A 23,617-nucleotide genomic window follows, 5' to 3' on the forward strand; every position below is an offset into this window, starting at 1 on the left:
TAGCTGCAGCAGTACTTTTCAACAGAGTGCTTCATAAAACAGATGTCTGTTATGTACACTACATCGAGAAGCTAGCTGATGTGGCTCAGAGATATGCAGCATTTGTACTTGTTCACTGCATGTTGCTTTGTTAGCTCTTCACATAAAGATCTTAACAGTGATGACCATTGTCTGATATATATGGCGATAATAGATAAGCGTTTCCTTCACTACTCGTTCAGTCTATCAGTTGTACTTTTGTGGCACCCGTTACTGTCCTATCTGTACATCTGTCTTTCTACTGTATTTTTTTCCTCTCTGTTAGCTAGGGAAGTATTGCTACCCAACTTAGAAATGGGCAAACTGAAGCACAGAGAGACTTGCTCCAAGATCAGGCAGAGTCGGGGCAGAACAGGACACTAGTTCCTGGGCCATCCTTTCATACTTAGCAATAGTGAGTTCACTACTGTGAGTTTAGAATCTATCTTAAGGATAGCTTAGCAGAGTAGTTCTTGTGTTTTTTTTTTTTTAAATAATTTGATGGGTCCTAGAGATGTTTATTATGAAACATGTTGTCCTCTTTATAATTTTCATAGTTGTAGGAAATTATAGAGGGGCATCTGACAAACTGACACTTTTTCAGTTTCAGAAAGCTAATGCTTTTGAGTTAACTGTTAAAACACCATTTGTCAAAACACATGGGAAAATATACAAAGTAAATGTTGTTAAATCCAAAGTTTAATGAGTTCTCAAGGGCTATGTCTACACTAAAAGCTCCTGTGTACAGAAGTTACTCTCGGAAGAGATGTGAAAATATGGAAATACACGTCATAGAACTGGAAGGGACCTCGGGAGATTTGTCAACTCTAGTCCCCTGCCCTCTTGGCAGCACCAAACACCATCTTCTCCCCCTTAATCAGTTTTGCCCGGATCCCCAAATGGCTCCCTCCAGCATTGAGCTCACAACCCTAAGTTTAGCAGGCAAATGCTCAAACCATTGAGCTATTCTTACAAAACTGTTCTCAACAGATCACATCTACATGTAAAAGAGATGTGCTGTCAACAGAATGCCTTTGTAGTGTGGATGAGCCCAGATTTGTTGACAAAACTGCCTCATTTTTTCCAGTAGGTATAACCATAACCTAGACATACTCATGGCTTTCCTTTTAATAACTAAAGTTTTCTTGTAGATTGAAAATGGTGTTTAATGTTCATAGTATCATTTTCTTTCCTCACATACACACTAAAGTTAAATGGCTCAGAAAACAAAAGTTCAAATACAACCTCTGTGCCCCAATGGAACTGAGTCTTTTTAAAAAATTGTCCCTGCGGCTCTTTTCAGTCCTCAAAAATAGATTGGTATGTTGAGTGAATTAACAGTGCTTTGCCTGTAACTAAAAAAAAAAAAATATGAAATGCTGCCACTGGCGTGATAGTCACGGTCTCTTAATAAATTGTACTGGACAGAAAAGCCAGCTAATATAGTGAAGTAGATTTAGGGGGAGACATTGCTGAATCTGTCTTGACTCAGCTACAGTCCGATCTTTATTTGTTGTAAATAGATTAAGCCTGTGAGTACCAGTTTTGCCTAACCCAGAGTCTAGTGTTTTTAGCTTCCACAGAACTAACGCCTTTCTCTGTATAATACTTAGCTGCTTTGTTTTAAATACTTCTGTTTTAAGGAAACCTAACATTCAGCAGCTAGCAAATGATGCTTCCAATGCTTGCTTTCCTGCAAAATTCAGAAGGAAATGGAAACAGAGCGTTTATAAAATTTAATATAATTTTCTGCTTAAGAAAGGTTGAATGTGAGTGTTACATCATTCCATGTCCTGGTTTTGTGCTGCAGACTGATTGACTTTCTGACTTTGAGTCTGACCACATCTGGAGCCTGGTCAATAGTTTGAGGACACATCTGGGATTAATCAGTTTTGTAGGCAAGTTACTGTATTTGTGTAATATTTTAATAGTAAAATGTTCTAGACACTGTTCATTAATTTTCCCTTAAGAACTTAAATGGGTTTAATTATCTGAAACTATTTTTTGTAGATGTTTATAAATATATATGGAGAGAGAGAATAAATAAATATAAATAAATATAAGGAGTGCATGCTCATTCCCCGGACGTTAAGTGCACACTAATTCTTTATATTAAAGCCATTTAGAAAGTCTGGGTGCCATTGGAGAGAAGTTGAAAGTTCTTCCAGTTTCATCCCAAAGAATTTCTTTCTTGGATCATGGCCTGTATCAGGACACGTTATGACCTGCTGACAGTACCAGTGTCTCCATTGATAGTGCACTCTGCAGGAGTGCAAGCTTCATCTGCAGCATTCCTGCCACCAGCCCCCATTCTGCATATCTGCAGGGCAGCAGCGAGACAATTTGTTCACACTTTTACAGTGCATTTTGCCATTACTCAACAGGCTAGAAATGATGCCATCTCGTAGAACTGTGCTTCAATCTGCAACTCTTTGAACACTGATTTCTGCTCTGGGGGACTTCTTTGGGAGTCACCTACGTGGAATTGACATGAGGAAGAGCTTGAAGGTAAACTGGTTACCTATCTTTAGTAACCTTTGTTCTTTGAGATGTTGCTCATGTTGATTTCAGTTAGGTGTGTGTGTCATGTGCCTGTTTGTAGGAAGGTTTTTCTCCTAGTGGCACTCATCGAATCAGCTCCAGAGCCCTCTGGCTTTGCACCTTAATGGCAATGTATATAGATCCCAGATACTCCAACTAGGTGGAGGGGAGGAGAGGAGTAGGAGGGGTCTTGATGGACATAAGCAACACATTTTGAAGAAAACAGTTATGGTGACTAGAAGAGGGTCTTCAGACATGCCCCAGTAGGTTGGAAGAGAATTATTATAATATAAATTATCTGATTGAAAAAATTACATTTCATTTAGCTGTTCTCATTAACATGCCCCAGACAATTCCGTAAGGAAAAAAATCATTCATGTGTAACAGTGGAAAGAACTATGAGATTTTACAACTCTTAAAAAAAAAAAAAAATAAAAAATCCATCATGTCTACATATTTGGACACTGTTTCCTTCATGTGTTTTCCAGCTGCCTGACTGCTTTGTAGTTCTAATGTGCACCTTTCCTTTAATTTTAGGTTCTGCCTTGGTATTGCTGATTTAAACCATAGGAGCCCAAAGAAGGGAGAAAGTGGAATAAAACACTCGATTCTCAAGTGCCAGAGGAAAATGTCAAACTGTTCAATGAAAACTACTGTTACTAAGCTGTAGATTCGTCCTGTGGTGTATAAATGAGCACAAGCAAAACAGTTGTGCACCAAAAGTCTAGTTATTCCAGTGTTTGCTAGGTTTCTTCACTGTGAAGAACTTCAGACTGAAAACAATAACTATTGCTTTTAAGAAATAAAAAACAGGAAAAGTCATCAAGGATTCATGATGTTTGTTTTGGACAAGTCACCAGAATATTATGAGACTTGCCCCTGATGGCATAGGCTACATTTGCTCCTTTTCGCCATGGAAGTTACAGTAACTTTAGACTTTGTTTCTCCAATATCACATGATTACGACACAAGTTGAAAGTTACCCTTTTTGACTATGACAGATCTTAATGTGACTATTAAGAAAATTATGGCTTAATTTCCTCCCTCTGGCCCTGCTTTTTTTTTTTCCCCCAAAAGTCTTTTTGTGTGGATGCTCCAGGAAAGGTATGAAAAAGAAAATCAGCTTTTTGGTGGGGAACCTGAAATCTTACAAGAATGCCCAGAAGAGGTATAATCTTTCAAGCCAAGACCCGTTGGCTGTTGGTGGGTCTTGCCTTACTATTCAGTTTGATGTTGTTCACATACCTGCTTGAGTGTGCTCCACAAACAGATGGCAATGGATCTCTGCCTGGCATTGTAGGGGAGAACTTGGGTAAAGAATATTACCAAGCTCTCCTACAGGAACAAGAGGAGCACTATCAAACCCGGGCTGCTAGTTTGAAACGTCAGATTGCTCAGCTAAAGCAAGAGCTCCAAGAAATGAGTGATAAGTTAAAAGTGCTGCAGGAAAAAAAGAATCCAAAAGTTAATAGCGTGGGCTACCAGGGCACCAAAGAAGAAACATCCAATGATCTCCTAGAGTTTCTTCATTCCCAAATAGACAAGGCTGAAGTGAGCATCGGAGCCAAGCTTCCTAGTGAATATGGTGTCATTCCATTTGAAAGCTTTACCTCCATGAAAGTGTTCCAGTTGGAGATGGGGCTCACTCGACACCCAGAAGAAAAACCTGTTAGAAAGGACAAGCGAGATGAGTTGGTAGAAGTTATTGAGGCTGGTCTAGAGGTAATCAATAATCCAGATGACGACAGATCAGATGATGATGATGGCATAGGAGAGAAACAGCTCTATAGCGAAAATGACTTCATAGAAGGTAGTGTAAAAGTTTATTAACAGAATTTCTTGATGAGCTGTAACTCATGTCATAATACGCCATGAAGAATTGCAAAGGAGTTCATGGTTGTAAAACAAAATTGATGATCGCTTATTCATGTCTTTAATTTTTATATCTACTTTCCTATGTAGTATTTCTCCACCACTTAAAAAACAAAACAAAACAAAAAAAAGAAACCTTAGACCTGATATGCCTCTTGTAAAATCAGTTGCTTCAGAATATTAAAACAGGGAGATATATGCATCTCATAGAGCTGAAAGGAACCTAAAGAGGTCATCAAGAATAATCCCCTGCACTCACAGCAGGACCTATTACCATCCCTGATTTTTTTTTTTTTTTTTTTTTTTTTTTTTTTATATCTAACTTACCCTGAGGCCCTTGAAAGGCCCCCTCAAGGGCTGCACTCACAACCTTGGACTTATTAGCTCAATGCTCTACCACTGTGCTAACCCTCTCCCAATATTGCACACTACCATGAAATTTGATATTGTACCTTGGGGTATATCTACAAGGGGACATTCAAGACCAGTAATATTAATCACAGAATCATAGAACAATAGAGCTGGAAGAGACCTAAAAATGCCATCGAGTCCAGCCCCCTGCTCTAAGCAGGACCAAACCCATCAGATCAGCCCCGCCAGGACTTTGTCGAGGCGAGACTTAAACACCTCCAGGGATAGAGACTCCACTACTTCCCTGGGTAGACCATTCCAATACTTCACCACCCTCCTAGTGAAAAAATTTTTCCTAACATTCAACCTGGACCTTTCCAACTTGAGACAATTGCTCCGTGTTCTGCCATCCGTGACCACTGTGAACAGCCTCTCTCCAGCCTCTTTGCAGCCTCCCTTCAGTAAGTTGAAGGCTGTTATCAAGTCCCCCCTCAGTCTTCTCTTTTGCATACTAAATAGTCCCAATTCCATCAACCTTTCTTCATAGGTCATATGCTCGAGCCACCTAATTATTTTGGTCGCCCTCCGCTGGACCCTCTCCAGTGTATCCACATCCTTGCTATAAATGGGGGCCAAGAACTGGACACACTACTCCAGATGCAGCCTCACCAAAGCTGTATAAAGAGGAATAATCACTTCTCTGGATCTACTGGCAACGCTCCTCTTGATGCAACCTAATATGCCATTAGCTTTCTTGGCTACAACAGCACACTGTTGACTCATGTCCAGCTTCTCATCCACTACAACTCCCAGATCCTTTTCTGTAAAACTACTACCGAGCCAGACAGACCCCAGCCTGTAAGGATGCTTGGGATTCTTCCGGCCCAAGTGCAGGACTCTGGACGTGCCCTTATTGAACCTCATCAGATTTCTTGCAGCCCAGCCTTCCAATTTGTCTAAGTCAGTCTGGACCTCCAGCGTATCTTCCTCTCCCACTAGCTTACAATGCTTTAGCTAAACACAAATTAAAGTCTTGTGACTGTTATCATTCTGAGGTAAGGTGAAGTTTAATTAACTTCCAGAGGGAATTTAAGCGAAGGCCACATTTTCTGAATCAGCTCATCCATACAAGTGTAGTCCACTTTAAAAATACATTTTAAATTCAACTCTTCAGTTAGTTCAGTGTAACTTTCTCAAGTGTCCCATGTAAATATTTTTCTCCTCACTAGGGTGTTCTTGCACACATGCATATGTGTGAAAGAGAATCTGGCATTTTCAAATACACTTTGTAATGATGTCGTATTGTAAGTAATGAAATTTGTATGTAGCGTGGATTCTCAGTGGAGCTGACCGTATGGTCATAAAAGCTTTCTCTGAGAAACCCTATTACTTGCCAGATATGACACAGGCTGACCTGGGTCCTCTTCCAATTCCTGTTTTCTGCATTTCACTATTTATTCAACTCTTTAGTGCCCTTTTGTTGGTGTGTTCTAGCATTTCATGCTCTCCTTATTGCCATGCCTTCCACGTCAGATTCAAGCATTGTGTGCAATGGAGCAGTTAGCTTGAAATCCATCTTCTAATCTGAAGCAAGGTAAATAGCTTTTAGGGGTCTGATAGCCAATCTGGTATCAAGTCATGTTGGTGAGTGTGCACTTGTGCTTGCTCAGCAATAGTTTATGGCATATATGTTATTGACCTGGGCAGATCAAGAAAATAGTAAGGTAGGAGAAAAATGCAGATCATGTATATACATTGAAACTAAAATTTCATGTTGAATGCTCCAAATAACTTTAGGAAGAGAATTAATCAGACCAGAAACCCTCTGATGCTTCCACATACAGCGCTCTTTCATGCAGCTGTCCCTCTCTAAACTTGTATAATGGGTGTGCAAGCATGACCACTGGAACTCATTTTAGAAATGGGTTTACCATGTGTCTTTTAAATTAATCAGCTTTCATTATTCTCATCCAGTTAATCAAGAGTAACAAAATTACTAATTGTTCTTTTTTGCAAAGAATTCCAATGTTGTTGATATGCACTGAAGGTTCTACATAGTGAAAATGTCAGCTCCTTCAAACAATACCAGTACTTGCTCTTTCAGTAGTTAAAAAAGGAACACAATTTTCCAGAATGAATATTTGGAAACTGGCTAATTAAATCAAAACTGTTAGGCTTGTTGTGGTATAAGAGCAAATTCTAGGAAGTAAGTAAAATTATTTAAAATATTAATCTCTTAAAACGAATTGTACAAAGTCAAAACTACTAACACAAAATAGCAAAAGTTACTTTGATTGTTCCTCAGTGTGGGACTCATTTCAGAAAATAGTAGACACCAATACTTTTTGATATCTTGTGTTGCCAGAGACTGGTAGTTTCTGGAAGCTGCCCCACAGTGAGCACAGGCGAGACTTCCTCATGCTAAGGGCAAGTGGTTGTGAGTTGTCTTTGCAAACTTGGGCACCCTGCAGTGTCACAAGGTCTACCAGGAGCTGATGATCTACTGTTTAGACCACTATGTGACAATGTTGGTTTCAAGGAAACCTGTGGTTTTGAAGTATCCTCTTTAGATTGACCTCCTTGATCTAGAAGAGTATATTTTGTGTCCTGCATATATATATATATATATATATATATATATATATATATATATATATATAGAGTGCATGCAACATACTCCCAAATGCAGCATGTATGGATCATTAATGGAGACCAAGTGATGGAGCATTAATGGAGACCATTCCCAGGAATAGTGAATTTCTGAGACCATAGAATGCTTGTATCAAAATATTTCAGCACAATTTATGCTACTTAGTCATAATTTTTGAAGGCAAGAATGGACCTTTGATATCGTATAGTCTGACCTGCACTTTACAGGCTCCAGAGCCTTCCTGCCTACTCTTGTAATAAGTCAGTACTATCTGACTGAGTTACCAAAGTCCACAAATTTTGATGAAGATCACTTAAGTTCCAGGGAATCTGCCATATACTTTAGTCCAAACTGTGTTCCCAGGCCCCCACTCTGGGGAGAGAGGTCCACAAAAATGGGGTGCCAATCTGATGGGAGTCTGGGGTGGAGAGGAGAATGCCTTCCAAATCTCAAACATGGTGATCACTCAGCTCCTGAGCATAGCACTGCAAATAGAATTGCTGGGAGGAGAGCATTTTTTGGACCACCAAAGGGGCGGGACCTCAGGCAGAAGGGCTGGAGATGGGGCTAACCTCTCCAGCCAGCCCTTCAGAGCTGCCTCGCTTTCCAGCATCGATTTAAAGGGCCTAGGGCTCTGGCCAGCCCTCCGGCTGCTCTAGTAGGTGCCCCATGCCCTTTCAAATTGTCGCTTCCCCTTTTTGTCCCCACCCTTAGGAGCGGGCCCTGTCTCTGCATGGGAATGAGATTGGAACAGCTTAACTTTTTCAGTCTCCTGTGCTAAATTGTACCTTAGCCTGGTTATTAAACTCTGGTTTTTAATTACTCTTTCAAAATGTGTTGTAAGATCTTGTGAGATTTGCATATGATTGAGATCAAAGTACCAGGTGTTTAGATTCCATATTTTACCTTTTGCTCCTTTTTCTTATATTTAAGTACTGAATTTGGAGTCTTCCAATCATATATGACTCCCAGGTGTACAGATTAATTAAAAACCCTTGCTTATAGGACTTGCAATTTCAGGTGCCAGTTCCTTTAATGTTCTTGATGGGAGATTTGTCCCCTCCCCTGTGACCCGATTTGCTCTTATTTAATCTGATTAAGTATGGCTTCCCTCTCAGATGAAGTTTTTTGTTTTTTTTTTTTTTTCAGTATCCTCCTTCCGTTTAGTCAGCCTGCCACTAGTCTCAGCTCCCTCATTACTCTGACTAAAATTTCAGTGGTCCATTGGTCTCTTGTGACTGAATCAAACTATTCTTTTCAACCATGATGGTTTCATTTCTTCTCAGAGCCACTGTATGCTTCATCAGTGATGCCAAAACTTCATTTGATTTGCCTGTAACCGGAAGCTACAAATTGCTTTTCACAGCTGAGTCAGAGAAACCACTCAGCTTTTTTTACTAGTAACAGAGAGGGAGCCGTGTTAGTCTATATACTATCAAAACAAAAAAGCAGAAAATTCCCATCCCAGGACCACCAGGAATACCAGCCCTGGAACCTTTCCTTGCAACAAAGCCTACTGCCAGCTTTGTCCATGTATCTTTTCTGGAACTATCATCCCTGGACCTAACAAGGTTATTCACAGAATCACGGGCACATTCTCACGTTCCTCAGCTAACATTATATATACTATCACGTGCCAACAATGCCCAGATGCTTTGTACGTTGGACAAACTTCAAACTCCCTTAGACAAAGAGTTAATGGGCCTAAAACAGACATAAAAACACTCCAGATCCAGAAACTGGTTAGTCAACATTTTAATGGAGTGGGCTATTCTGTTAATGACTTAAGAGTTTACGTGTTAGTGAAGAAAAATTTTCACACCACTCTTGAAAGGGAGACAGACAAACTGTCTTTTATATTCAAATTTGGCACATTAACACGTGGTTTGAATCGGGATGGGAATTTTCTTAGTCACTATAGGGGCTCGTTTGCACACTTGGATTAATCTAATTCTTGACCTCCCCCCCCACTTGTACCCCTCTACTCTCTGATTTGCTCACCTTGATCGTTTTTTTTTTTTCTGATTTGTCCTCCTTGATTACTGTTTTTGGTTCTCTGTGCCTTAAATATTGAGTCTGTTCTGGTATGGCAATGGTCTGAAGAAGTGGGTCTGTCCCACAAAAAACTCACTTAATAAATTATTTTGTAAGTCTTTAAAGTGCTACTTGACTGCTTTTTTACTAATCGCCTTTTACTGTTTGAAATCTGCATTCTCCCATTGAAAATGATTTTTGTCAAAACAGATGTTTCTTTGGGAAATATTTGTTCTTCATATCTTTTTTTTAGTTTTTCCTGGATTTTTTTTTCTTTTGGCTGAAAACCCAAAAGGCTTATCTCTTTTTGTGTGACTTAAAAAGCATTTCCCCAATAGCTTAATTTTTTCTGTACTGATTCATATTGGATGTAAAATCAAGTGGTGCCTCTAAAATTAATAGCTAATGTTGAAGTGAAACTTGACTTGATAAATTCCTTCTGTGGTTTTCAGGTTATTATCGCACAGAGAGAGATAAGGGAACTCAATATGAATTATATTATAAGAAGACAGATGTTATGGAGTACAGGCATGTCACGCTATTCCGACCATTTGGACCCCTCATGAAAGTGAAGAGTGAAACAGTTGACATTTCCAGATCAGTTATTAACATTATTGTCCCTCTTGCTGGAAGAACTGAGGCATTTGCACAATTTATGCAAAACTTTAGGTAAGTACATCAGCTAAACTGTGTAACTCTTCCTTACACTAAAACATGAACCAAATACTCCAAAGGCTAGGACTCCAGAATAAATAAAAGAATGGCTGATCCACTGAAGATCTGGTGCTTAATTATATGATTTTTTGGTCAATGTCTTCGCTTTAGTTCTACATTATCAGGAATAAGCTGTAGGCTTGGAAGACCTGTTTGAATCAGAAAAGCAAAGGTCAGAAAAATTTATTTTTCTGTCTTTTTAGAAGATGCAGAATACTTTGAAGTCTTTGAAAACTTTTTTCAGCTTGTAACCTATTGCACTGTAGTGAATTACAGTGTTGAATGACTTCGCAGAATTAATTTTTAGTAGCAAGAGGTGATTTGTAAAACAATATGCCATATACTTAAGCTGCGTGTGACACAAAATTGCTTTATGTAGGGTGGTCAGAGTGAAAAATTTTGTTGCAAAACAATTTGCATGTACATTTAATATGTTAACTTTGGAATGCTTGAGAGCCATTTGCTAGAATATAATAATTCATACTAACTCATCTTGATTATAGGGATGTGTGTATTCATCAGGACAAGCAGATTCACCTCACTGTGGTATACTTTGGCCAAGATGGGCTAACTGAAGTGAGGAGTATCCTAGAATCAGTAGCTCGGTAAGTTAGTGAGCCTGAATAGAAGGCTCAGGAATACACATGCTGTTTTTTGATCAAGAAAACAAAACTCCCAAAGAGTGAGGAGGAATTTGTGAGTGAGCCAATCGCAGCCAACTAGAAAATTCACTTTACTTTCTTGCAGTATGTTCATCATTTTAATTCTTCTTAGCATGGTATGTGGCTGTTAGTCTCTAATGTCAATATTTGTATGAGGTGATGCTTTGACTCTTCTGAAAGAACACATAACTGAGAGGTTAGGAGTGGTTCGCTAATGTTTGGCATTAGATACTGTGAAATACAATGGTATGTTTTGTCATAAGTATGGAGTGAATCGATGCTGACTGGAAATCTAAATGCAGAAGCTAGAATTATGGATGCAATATGCTACTTAGATGTCCCAAATAACAGTAACAGCGATTTCCTTTAGTGATAGTGAGTAGAAATGGCTGGACACTTGGCTATCAGAGGGCCACTGAATCTTTCTCAGCTTGAGCAATTCGTCTGTTGCTCTCAGCTTTCAATATGACCCCAGATGTCCCCTTCTTTCTCGTAACTTTCTGTGGATCACTTTGTTTGCAAATAACGAAACATACTGGGCGGACGTAATAGTGCAGATAGCGAGATATGGGTTTCAGTTGCTCGATGCTCAATAGGTTAATCAGAGTTTGTTTTTATCCACTGCTTCATCTTCAAAGCTTCCCAGCAGAATTGTATTAAGAGGCTGTCAGCATGAACACTGAATAATTCGGCACATTAACACATGGTTTAAATCGTGATGGGAACTTCCTGAGTCACTATAGGGGCTCGTCTGCGTACTTGGCTCAATCTAATTCTTGACCTTCCCCCCCCCACCACCCCTCCACTCTCTGATTTGCTCACCTTGATTATCTTTTTCTGATTTGTCCTCCTCGCTTACTGTTTTTGGTTCTCTGTGCCTTAAATATCGAGTCTGTTCTGGTCTGGCTATGGTCTGAAGAAGTGGGTCTGTCCCACGAAAGCTCACCTGATAAACTATTTTACTAGTCTTTTAAAGTGCTACTTGACTGCTTTTTGTTTTGATAGTGTATAAACTAGCATGGCTTCCTCTCTGTTACTATTCACCTGATTTCTGTGTTTGGAAACTGTCACACACACACCCCTGTTGAGGCCCTTCCGCTTTCTTTATGGATGACTGTTTCAGGTTAGGTTTTGTTGGCTCAGTGGGTTCCTAATTAGGCTAGGTTAGTACTGTTTTCAGATGTTTCCCTCATTCCCTTTCTGAGAGATTCCAGACGGAACTTGAGGGCTCTGCTCTTTTCCCTATGGATATGTTTATGTGCTTCTGCATGACTCTTTTCCAATGTTCCCTGCTGCTCAATGTGTGAGTGAGGCTGGTGGGAAGTGATGACATGAAGAGATGAACAACTTGCAGCTTATTGCCTCACTTGCAGCAGTCAGTGCTGTAGCTTTGATTTCCCAGGGTACTCTGCTCTTGACTTCAAGTCACACCCACAGAATGCTCCATTTGTGACAATTGCGAAGTGCCTTTCGATCCCCATCTGCTTCAGGAAATGGTGGCATTAATAGCTCAGATTTCCTATTTGAAATGCTACTGCATGTATTGTGGTAGCAAGGTTCCGAGCTGACACTGCAACTTGGGGATTGGATTATTAAATATTAAGAGTGCTTAATTCTCCAGGTGTATTTTCCCGACAGATGAGTTAGAAAAATAGTACGATTGGTACCAATAGATATTTTAAATAACCATCCAGAGCTAATTTAGAGCACCAGAAATGCCACCCTTCTATCCACACATCTGTATTTACATTTTCATTTTTTCCATTATAGAGAAACTAATTTTCACAATTATACCCTCGTCTCTCTGAATGAGGAATTTAATCGGGGACGAGGACTAGACATGGGTGCCAGAGCCTGGGAGAAAGGCGAAGTGTTAATGTTCTTCTGTGATGTTGATATCTATTTCACAGCTGAGTTCCTTAACAGTTGCCGTTTGAATGCTGAACCAGGTGAGCTCCTGCTAAGTAACTGAAATGGGGGATTTGCCTTCTGAATTTGGCTGTACAAGAACCTGATGAGAACACTGAGGATTAATGCAAATAATAGTGATTGTGATAGTATAGAGCTGTTGGAAGGAAAAATAAACTCTGTGCACAATATAACTAGTGCAATATTAACTCTAATATTAATATCAGATAAATGCCTATCAGGGATGGTCTAGACAGTACTTGGTCCTGCCATGAGGGCAGGGGGCTGAACTCAATGACCTCTCAAGGTCCCTTCCAGTCCTAGCATTCTGTGATTCTGTGAACTCTGAGAAATTGTAGAACTCAACTAGGAAGCTGAGTTTGGACCCATATCCTAATTCTGTTTTTACCTTCCAACAGGTCTTGTCTTATATCACTATAAACAACAAGCAGTTGATTTTAAAATATATACTATAAACAACAAGCAGTTGATTTTAAAATATATACTATAATTTCATACAAAAGAGTTTTTATAGGTGAGAATCCTACAAAAAGTCACTTTAAAAAAAAAAACAAAAAACAAAAAAAAGTCTTCCAGTGGCTTTAATAGTTGTACATTGGTTTAAAAATAAAAAGTCACTTCAGAGCAGAGACTAAGTGTGGGAAATACTCTTCTTGAAAAGACTTAGTTTGACAAAGCCAAGAGCAATGCTAAAAAGGAATGGAGTTTAGCCTTGTTGGTCATATATACAGTAATCCACCAAGGTATGCAAGGGTTGCGTGGGTATCTTGAATTCTGTGTAAATCAGGCTGGGCTTGGGGGGATGGGTTGGGGTCCTGTGTGGGGGCAGGGAGTTAAGCCTGGGGTAGGTTAGGGCTGCAGGGGTTGTGTGAGGGTGCAGTTGAGCTGGGGCATGCTGGGCACTGGACCCAGGAATCAGGGGTGGTGGGTAGGGGGGCCGGAGCTGGAGCCCCAAACATGTGCATGCTGGGGCGGGGGTGTGTTGAATGGGGGCGGGGGAGTTAATTGGGTGGTGGGGGTAAAGCCTCGTGTCTGCAGCAGCTGACACCCCAGTGTGCTTGGGGGTGGGGGGGAAATGGGTTGAGCCAGGTGGAAGGGGGATTGAATGGAGCGAATCAGCACGTGGGGGTGGGTTGAGCTGACAGGGGAGGTTAGAGCCCCTGTGCATGCTGGCGGTGGCTGACAGCGAAGCCTTGTGGGGGCAGGGGGGATGTGAGGTGATCTGGGGCTGCAGGGGTGGGGGTTGAACAGGGGTGCAGCAGGGCGGGGGGCTGTGAGCTCCGCACAGCATGCTGGGGGGGGTGAGTTGGGGCTGCAAGTTGGGGAAAGGGGGTTCAGCCGGATGGGGGAGGGGTTGAATAGTGGTGCACTGCGGCAGGGCGTTTGCAGGGGAGCGGAGCCTCACATGCACAGGCTGGGTCAGGGCTGCACGGGGGTTGGGTCCCAGGGGTGGGAGGGGAGCCTCCCCTTCCCCCCGGCATGTGCCTGGAGCCTCCTGCTGGGGGAAGTGAGCTGAGGTGTGGTGGTTGGGGGGGAGGGGTTGAGCTGGTGCCGTGGGGCAGTTGGGAGGGGTTGAGCTGGCGGGGGAGGGGGTGGGTTTAATGGCATGAATCAACATGGCTGTCAAGCGGTGCTGCTCTGGGAAGCAGGGGGAAGGGGTTTTAGTCCACCTGGCTGCCTGCAGGGGTAGGCAGCTTGGCAGGCTAAAAGCCTTCCCCACCTTCCCAGAGGGGTGCCTAGCATTGCCCCGGGGAAGGGGCTCTTAGTCTGCCTAGCTGCCTGCAGCTGAGGGAAGCTAGGCAGGCTGAGAGCCCACAGCTTCACAGTGTGAAAGTTGCATTAAAGCCAGTTTCGTGCAACATGAAACTGCGTAAAGCAAGCGTTTACTGTACTGGTATATTACTGAGCCTATAAACTGAGCACCACATCTTACAAAGCATAATCATTATCACCATTTTAGTGCAGTTGGGAGTTCCTGTCTTTTCTTAAACTCAGGGTTCCAGTCTCTGCTGTCACTACCATATGAAGCTTATGTCTCTCTTTGTTATAAAATCTTGTAGAAAAGTTCAGGACTTCTGTGAGCTAATATGCAAGCTACCTAGTGGATGGTCCAACAGAACTTTTAAAACTTTTACTCATTACAAATTTGTTGTATGCAGGCTATTTTTATTTTTGCTTTTTTTTTGTATGTCCTAAGATGGCTTTTGTTAAGAAAGGCGATAGACAATTGCAAGCCCGTTTGGCTTGAACTCACTGTCTCTTATTCCTCTATGCCACCATGTTTTTATACTAGGTGGATGGAAGGCCGTTTAAATATTTAAGTCGCTTGAAAGCAGTTACAGCACAGGAATTCTTTGTGAACTAGCATGGTTGAAATGACGCACAATAAAGTCAACCTTGGAGTTGATCTCTGTACTTAATGGAAGTGACACGTCAGATTTCCTTGGAGTAGGAATAACTGATACTCTGCATATGGCTGCCGAGAGTATGGCACCTGAGTCTGGATATAGTCACACTGCTTCTTTGCTCTGTTCCTGAGGGAAGGAAAGGGTACTGCTCAAGAAAGTGGAACATTGGTGAGACAAACAGCAGTGAGGGTCACAAGTGCCTTCATTGTGGCTTTGGATCCTGCTATTAATGCCCTCTCAAATTCAGCCTACAGGGAAGACAAAGCTTAGGTGAATACATGCCTCTGAGCCCCTGCAGCAGCACGAGAGGAGTACTTAAGTCCTCCCAACGTAGATCATGGGCTCTTGAGAAGCAATGTATGCAAACTCCCAGCATAATGCAAGGGCTTTCCTCTTTGCCAGCCAGTACTCCATGGCTTGCACTGTGGAATGTTGGACAGCCTTCACTACCTCACCTGCCAGTCTGTAGTAGGAGGAGTACTGGTCAGCTGCAGACTGGTATGCCAAAATATCAGAAATAAGTATAACTGTCACTGCAAGTGCTGAGGTAGAAATTAACCACCCAAATTAACAGAGCCAAGAAGTGGTTCTAATACTCTGTCTACATAAACTTTATCTTGGATGACTGATCTTGATGGTCTTCCTGTCCTCCTTAGCATTCATGCCTCTTTACTTTAGGGCTCCTCTAAAAACTCATGTCCACCTTAGCACTGCATCATGTTGGAGTCTGTAAACAGTTGCTCTTGTATACATCTCTCTTGATAGATGGTATGGGGCTCTCTGGAAATCATGGGAGGCAAGCCATAGGTCTGTGCTTTTTTCCATTAAATATATTAATATTGAATATTCTTCATAAAAGTAAAACTCAGAAGCTGCTTTTTCACTCTGACAGGTGGCCTACTGTGAGTAACAATGTTCTTCTAACTTTGTAGGCAAGAAAGTCTTTTATCCTGTGGTTTTCAGCCTTTATAATCCTGCCATTGTCTATGCCAACCAAGATGTACCACCTCCCGTGGAGCAGCAATTGGTAAGTGGCCTGATTCTTAGGACATTCAGAGCCTTGTGTTATATCTGAATGAATCAGCTTGGTGCAGCAGGATATCCTAAATAACCTAGATCAGTGTTTCTCAATTCTTTTTTAAAAGAAAGTACGCCCTTTTAAAAGAAAAATATATATCTGAGTACCCCCAGACTTCTCTTGCATACCCCTAAGGGTACACACACCACTGGTTGAGAAACATGGTCCAAAGGTAATTTGAGGTCTTGAAACAAGTGCCATTCAACCTGTCCAGATTACAGTACCCTTTTCAGGAGTCAGATTTGTTTTGCATACCACCTAGTTACACCTCACTTAAAAACTACTTACTGACAAAAACATGCCAAAATATCACAGAAGACTACTAGTGAAAACTTGCTGACTCTCTACCATCTTATCATCAAGTAAATGAATTCGAATAGAAATATTGTATTTATATTTCAGCGTAAAGCATATGAAGCAGTAGAAACAAGTCCTTGTCTGAATGAACTTTTAGTTTGTAGTATCTTTTTAGTAGTGTGCTTTTTTTTTTTTTTTTCTCTAAATGTAGCCTGTTGTAAAACTGGCCAAATATGTGGATGAGTTGATGTACCTCCTGGAAGACTCTCGCTGTACCCCCAGGGGTACGTGTACCTCTGGTTGAGAAACAGTGTCCTAGATACTTAACGGAGACATTGACGATGATAAAATAGAACTCTTCCTATAATTAGACATAAAAGAATTGGAGCTTGGGAGATGGATGTTGTAATGTAAAGTGCCCAAACTCCACTCATTCTGGAAACATATAGTTTCTACACAGAACACAAAGGATTGTGAAACTAGCACAGCAGTTTTAATTGCAGGGCTGTAATGTGTTTTTTAACGCTGTTGCCACAGTGTGATGAGAGCAGAACCTTACCACACTAAGCGGCAGTTGCAGGATGTAATCTCCTTGAGTAATGCAGCATGCAGAATGGCTCTGGCTATTTTTGTGCAATTAAAAGGAGTAGCAGCTACTTCCCCTCCTCTTGGGATAGTGGCACATTGGCATCGTTCATCACTGGCCTGGCCATGCTAGCTACTGAGTGATCAGGTGTGTGATCCTGTCTGCCCTCGCAGTTCAGCAGAGGAGAAGAGGAAGATGTACTGCATCTCTAGCTTTGCTGTCTGCCTCCCCACCTAACACATGAAAACGAGCACTGGGATTCTGGCTGCCCTCTGTGCAGGGCAGCCTTATCCCTGCCCCCTAACCCAACAGTAGCAAGAATCCCATTAGAACTGCATGTTTAGTACTTATTAAGTTACATAGTGCTTTGCAAACAGGAAGTACTGCCTCTCTGAAGAGCTTGCACTCTAAATAAAACAAGTGTAGGGCAATCATTTGAAAGACAGGTGCTGCAGTTCTAGGGAAGACCAGGGATCCTGTTGGAGATGGATAATGAAGCTGTGTTCAGAATAAGAGCTGGCATATTTGAAACACAGAAGTAAAGCCAAAGAGAGAACAAAAATGGGATGTTACTGATGGCAAGAGAGACCAAAATGTAGGTGGTGACAGGTTTATGTAGGCCCCAGAGCAAAGTACAGAGAGCCCGAACTGATGTGCTCAGAGGTTGGAAGTCAGTGGAGAGACTTAGAAATAGGGGTGCTTACTAACAGTACTCTAGCCCGGCTGGGGAAGGGGAGGAATAGCAGGAAACAGTATGTCTGGACACTAGAGTGCAGACGAGATTGACTAATGAGGACTGGGAGTAAAGGAGCTGGGGGTTTGAGACATGAAAGAAGCAGGACCCACACAGCTTGGTGAAGAGAGCCCACAAGATTTGGTGGGAGTGACGAATGTGGTTGTCTTTTCTCTTTTTTAAAAAAAAAATTGGCTCTAGTTGAGTAAAGAATGAACTTTAAACTATGACAAATCTGCCTGTCAGACTTCAGCATTTCTGGAGAAACAGAAAAAGATCAGGGAAGGAGGAAGCCAGTGTGTCAGGAAAGGCCATGTTGGAATTAGATATGGAGAGCAGAGGGAGCTAGCTGCAGAATAGGTGAATATGACAGTTACACCTTGGCATCAACAGGTGGAAGCCGTGCTGGAGGTTGCAAAAGGAATGTGTCTGAGGGTGAAGGCATGAAGAGACTGACTGCTTTCTGAGTAATCTAAATTACAGTATTGGTCCCTCATTCTTTGTGAGGTCCTTATGTTAGAGGAGGATGACCAGTAATTGGAACAACAGCATGCATGTACACTGTGAAACAAAAATATCAAATGTTATATAGTGTCAAGCAAATAATCAGATAAATACAGATTCTCCTGAAATTAAGCATACCCACAACATTTGCTTCAATTTGTCTTATATCACAATGGAGGAACAACTAAAATACGTATTTTAAAATTGTAGGTACACAAGAAGGATTCTGGCTTCTGGCGAGATTTTGGCTTTGGAATGACTTGTCAATATAGGACAGATTTCCTGACAGTAGGTAAGATGGCATTACGTCAGTGGGTTTTTTGTTAACTTTGCGGAGGGGAGTTCCCAAGCTCCTCCAGTACTCTCTACTTCCTTTTGTGATTTTCAAGAAGGTTAAATGTTCGTTTATCTTCTTGCATTTCCTGAACTCCCCCATCAAACGTTCTGCTTTGGTTTGACTGGTTTTGGACTGTTGTTCATATAATCGTTTAACAATTTACGTATGAATAACATTACATTAATTGCATTGAAGACCATAAAGTAAAATATCTTTCTAGTCAGACTAATACACGTACAGTCAATCACCAAGCATTTGAAGTTTGTGGTGTATATTAATGTGTTTAAAAATGGTTCTTTACACTTTTGTAAGTATTAAATGTTGACGTGAATAGTCTGTAACAGCAACGAAGGGTCCCGTGGACCAGCATCTGATGAAGTGAGTCTGTGCTCACGAAAGCTCATGCTCAAAACTTTTCTGTTAGTCTATAAGGTGCCACAGGACCCTTCGTTGCTGTTACAGATCCAGACTAACACGGCTACCCCTCCAATACATGAATTGTCTGATTACTTAGTTTGAAATATACTCTGGCACCCTCTTGTGGCTCAATGTTAGAAGTGCCAAACTGACTTCTAATAGCAATGCAATTGCTGTATATTTACGGTATGTTAAATTATACATGTATAATTTTACCTTTTTGCATCTGCATATCAGTATAGTAGTACACTTTTGGCTGAAAGGACTTCTTTTAATCAAGAGTTTCTCAAACTGTGATGCATGAGATACTTATTCTAATATATGTCATAGAACTGGAAAGGACCTTGAGAGGTCATCAAATCTAGTACCCTACCCTCACCTATCAGATACCTGACAGATTTTTTTTTTTTTAAATCTAACTTGCCCCAGACCGTTGAAAGCCCCCCTAGTGATTGAACTCCAGTCCTGGGTTACAAGGTCAGTGCCTAACCACTGAGCTATTTCCACTTGTTTATGGTCCCTTGAGTTGGCTGGTCACACAATGCTTGATCACCTTATTTGCAGTTGCTGAGATTAGGCAAGGCTTACCTATTGATTTTCATGAGAACAATGGTGGTAGGTATCACAGATATTACATATGTTACATGCAAAGTGAGTGGAACACATTATGTCAGTGTGAAGTAATTGCTGTAACCTACATGATGCCAGGAATCCGTGTTCCATGATGAAAGCCAGTTTCTGCTGCAAAATTGCTTTGCTTTTCTCCACAAATATGAAATGTGCTATTGGTATTGGCTGTAGACGTGTCATTAAGTGACATTTCATGTGGTAAATATCTACAGTGGGGGTTATGCTTGTGTTTCATTCTATAAAACTTTTAGATGTCTCTGTCTGTGCTGTTACAGGTGGGTTTGACTTGGAAGTGAAAGGCTGGGGTGGAGAGGATGTTCACCTATACAGGAAGTACTTGCATGGAGACCTTATTGTGGTCCGGACCCCGGTGCCAGGCCTGTTTCACCTCTGGCATGAGAAGCATTGTGCTGATGAGCTGACTCCAGAGCAATATCGCATGTGCATCCAGTCTAAAGCCATGAATGAAGCATCTCACTCGCACCTTGGAATGCTGGTCTTCAGGGGGGAGATTGAGACCCATCTGCGTAAACAGGCCTATAGGACTAATAGTGAAGCAATAGATTGAAAGGATATCTAATTGCAAGACTGAAGACTTTTTAAACTCATAAATGAACCAGCGTTGTTCTACAGCCTTAATTCAGCGTACAAATTCAGTGCCTCTCTCTTTCAGTGAAGAATTTTACTTCTTTGGTATTCTGTTACCTACATATCTCACCGGTTCAGGCACCTGAGATAAGAGCTTTGAAATTAATTATTTCAATAAAGTTTCTACAGTATGAACATTATGGAAAATATAGCAGCAGAATGTATGTCCTAATACTTCTTCACCTCTTGTTTAATATTTTTTTTTCATATTTGCATTATTGTAAGTAGGGATTGCATTAAGTGGACAATACTGTCTTGTGGGTTGAGTATTGTTACACACTGTTTTGCTCATTGCAGTGTAATTTTAGAAAGGTATTGTACTTACACATTCCAGGATAATAGCTGCACACACATGACCACAAAACTCATCGGAAAAATGTACACAAGAGCTTAGTATATTAAGTTGATTTCATGGCAATAATTTGCTAGTGGAATTCACTGTATTAATAGCCATTCATGTAATTCCCATTAGAGAATAATTTATAGGAAAAATGGACATATGAAATCTCTTAAATGGAAATTCTAGAAGAGTTAATATTGTTTAATATCAATGCAAAAGTAAGCTGGACATGTACCATTTGTTTATCCTAGCTACGAGCCAAAAAAAAATCCTTCTGCATATTTCAGGACGTACAAAGATAAGCCGTTTAAATAAAAGCAGGTCACATGTCTTCTGTTGCTTCGTATGGTCTGACTAGATACATCATTTTTAATATCCTTTATTTTCAGATAAATGTTGAGTCATTTATTTAGTGGGAAGGATGGGAGATTTGCATGTGCAATCTCCATAAATTCAGAAATTATTTGAAAATCAGTCTCTAAATCAGCTAATTCTGGATCTGTTCTTTAAAATCCATTTTAGTTTCAAAATTAAGGGCAAGTAGATTTTAAAATATGTGACTTCTGGATGCAAAATGTGCTGTGTAAAATATTTCTATTCACTGATCCTTTTTTTACATGTACATAAAATTTGCCTTTATGTAACTTATTGTGGAAAACAGTGTACTGTATTGTGTTTTAAAGAGGGGAGAGAACGTAATGCAAGATGTCTTACAGTTGGTATTCCCTCTGTGATGGATGAATAAATGAATATTTCTGCATTTTAGAACCTTTACAAGCTACTTTATTGAAAGTAAGTTGTTATGAAAGGGAAGAAATGTATGGCATGATGGGTAGTAGTCTTATTGGTACTTATGTTGACATGCTAGATTTACAAAATAATCTGTTCAGAAAAAGTTGAACTTAATGTTAATGTTGGACAAGTGCTGATCCCACCAACATAAGAACCGAAAGTAGTTCTTTGAGTAATTGCTTATGTGCATTCCAAGTTGGGTGTGCACTGGTGCACGCCCAGTCATTGGACACTTTTGGCCCTAGCCAGCAGCCATAGGGTCAGTGTGGTGCCCCCCGGAGTGGCACCGATACAGCAACCAATATATGCACCACCTGACATCCCCCCAGCTCAGTTCCTTCTTGCCATGCAGCCAATGAATTTATTAGCTAGTAGCCTATTGTAGACTAAATAGTTTTCAAAGAAGTGTAAATAGTTTTAATGTTTGATAGTTAGTCCTTAGTGTCTTAACTAATAGCTGAGGCGGGGCTGTCTATCCCCCTTGGTGCTGAGGAATGCCTGGCTCCCCAAGCTTTAGGACTTACGCCAAATGTGGCAAACGTATGCCGAAGAGTGACCCCCATTCAGCTTGTCTGATTTGCCTGGGGGAAGGACACTTGCATGACCACTACTCAATTTGTAAGGCCTGTAAGCCCAGAACTTTGAAAGACAGGATCCTTAAAGTTCTGCTAATGGAGGCAGCTCTTAAACCTCAGTAGTCTCCAGCAGGTGCGGAGAGTGGAGACGACTCAGTGCAAAGTGAACCAGCACTGTCTACCACAGTACTGTCACCTTCTTGGCACCACAGGAGTCAGTCCGATGCTGAAAAAGAAGAGGAGGCATGATAGACATCGATCGCTGATGTCCAAGTGGGGCGGCGATAAATCCAAGGCCTTAGCTCACACTGTCATAGAGCAGAAGGTGCATATGTTGAAGCTGGTGCAGAGCAGGAGCCTTCAGGCACTGGAATTGCCCTCAATGCCAGAGGTGTTTCAAGCAGCACAAGGCCTTCAAATGATGGCTCTGGTCCCCTGTGTGTGGAGGATCGGTGCTGGAGCACTGAGGCTGAGCAGTCAGGGCCTATCAATGTGATACCAAGTGTTTAGTCTTAGTTGTAAAAAGGTGATTTTTATCAACAAAACAATGATCTGATTCTGTGTCCTAGAACAGTTTCTCACCTCAGGGTACAACTACCTTTGGGGGGGTACACTGAAGTCTTCTATGGGGTACATCAACTCATCTAGATATTCAGGAATTTTTTCAACTGGTTACATAAAAAAATCCACTAGTAAAGTCAGTACACTCTAAAAGGTCATACAGACAGTGACTTGTTTCTACTGCTTCATATGCCTTATGCTGAAATATGTGAACTCAATATTTCTATTCCAGTTCATTTATTTGATTCTGAGATGGTAGAAAGTCAGTTTTCAAGTTTTCAGTCATAGTTTTCTGTGATATTTTTGCATATTTCTGTAAGTAGTTTTTAAGTGAGGTGTAACTTGGTGGTATGCAAAACAAATCTGACTCCTGAAAATGATATTGTAATGTGGAAAGATTGAAGGGCATTTTTTTCAAGACCTTAGATTACCTTTGGACCATGTTTCTCAACTGGTGGTATGCATACCTTTAGGGGTACACAAGAGAAGTCTGGGGTACTTGTACATTTTTTAAAGAAAGGGGTGCTTTATTTAAAAAAAAAAAATTGAGAAACACTATCCCAGAAGACATGAGGTTCTGCGTCCACGTGCCAGTGACTAAAAAGATCTATTAAGAAATTGCAGTTGTTTTCACGCTCTCTCCTGAGGGAGGATTCAGAGCTTGGGCTTTACCCACATGGGCAGAGATCCAAAGTGTGTCTTCCTGGGTTATCAAAGGGTTTTTTGCACTTGGCTGGTGGCAGCATATTGCCCAAGGTCAGGAAATCTGTGACCTTGGGCTATGTCTACACTACACAGTTATTTCAAAATAACTGAGTGTCTAAACTATGCACATGCTGTTTTGAAATAAAATCAAAATAGCTGGTGTGTTGTTTTGTAATTGATAAAGCTTATTGTAGGAGGAACAATGTCTATTTTGAAATAGGCACTAAAGACAGCA

The 23,617-nt window shown here is 41.0% G+C and overlaps 1 protein-coding gene across 7 annotated transcripts in view; it reads left to right on the forward strand.

The window, feature by feature from the left end:
- CSGALNACT2 (chondroitin sulfate N-acetylgalactosaminyltransferase 2) overlaps positions 1-21,509 on the forward strand; it is a 45,531-nt gene extending 24,022 nt beyond the window's left edge. For 3 of the 7 annotated variants that reach the window (XM_074999427.1, XM_074999428.1, XM_074999426.1), the window contains exons 2-10: positions 1,829-1,916; positions 2,403-2,526; positions 3,097-4,369; positions 9,919-10,135; positions 10,684-10,785; positions 12,613-12,791; positions 16,112-16,206; positions 18,588-18,669; positions 20,037-21,509. In XM_074999427.1, the coding sequence (XP_074855528.1) occupies positions 3,715-4,369; positions 9,919-10,135; positions 10,684-10,785; positions 12,613-12,791; positions 16,112-16,206; positions 18,588-18,669; positions 20,037-20,329 (1,623 nt within the window). In that variant the 5' untranslated portion in view covers positions 1,829-1,916; positions 2,403-2,526; positions 3,097-3,714 and the 3' untranslated portion in view covers positions 20,330-21,509. Of the gene's footprint in view, positions 1-1,721; positions 1,917-2,402; positions 2,527-3,096; positions 4,370-9,918; positions 10,136-10,683; positions 10,786-12,612; positions 12,792-16,111; positions 16,207-18,587; positions 18,670-20,036 lie in introns of those variants that run through there. The other 4 variants (XM_074999431.1, XM_074999432.1, XM_074999429.1 and 1 more) reach the window with 3 other exon arrangements.
- Positions 21,510-23,617: the final 2,108 nt, after the last annotated feature.

The sequence above is a fragment of the Carettochelys insculpta genome, chromosome 7 (assembly GCF_033958435.1).
Source record: "Carettochelys insculpta isolate YL-2023 chromosome 7, ASM3395843v1, whole genome shotgun sequence".
NCBI classification, from domain to species: domain Eukaryota; kingdom Metazoa; phylum Chordata; order Testudines; family Carettochelyidae; genus Carettochelys; species Carettochelys insculpta.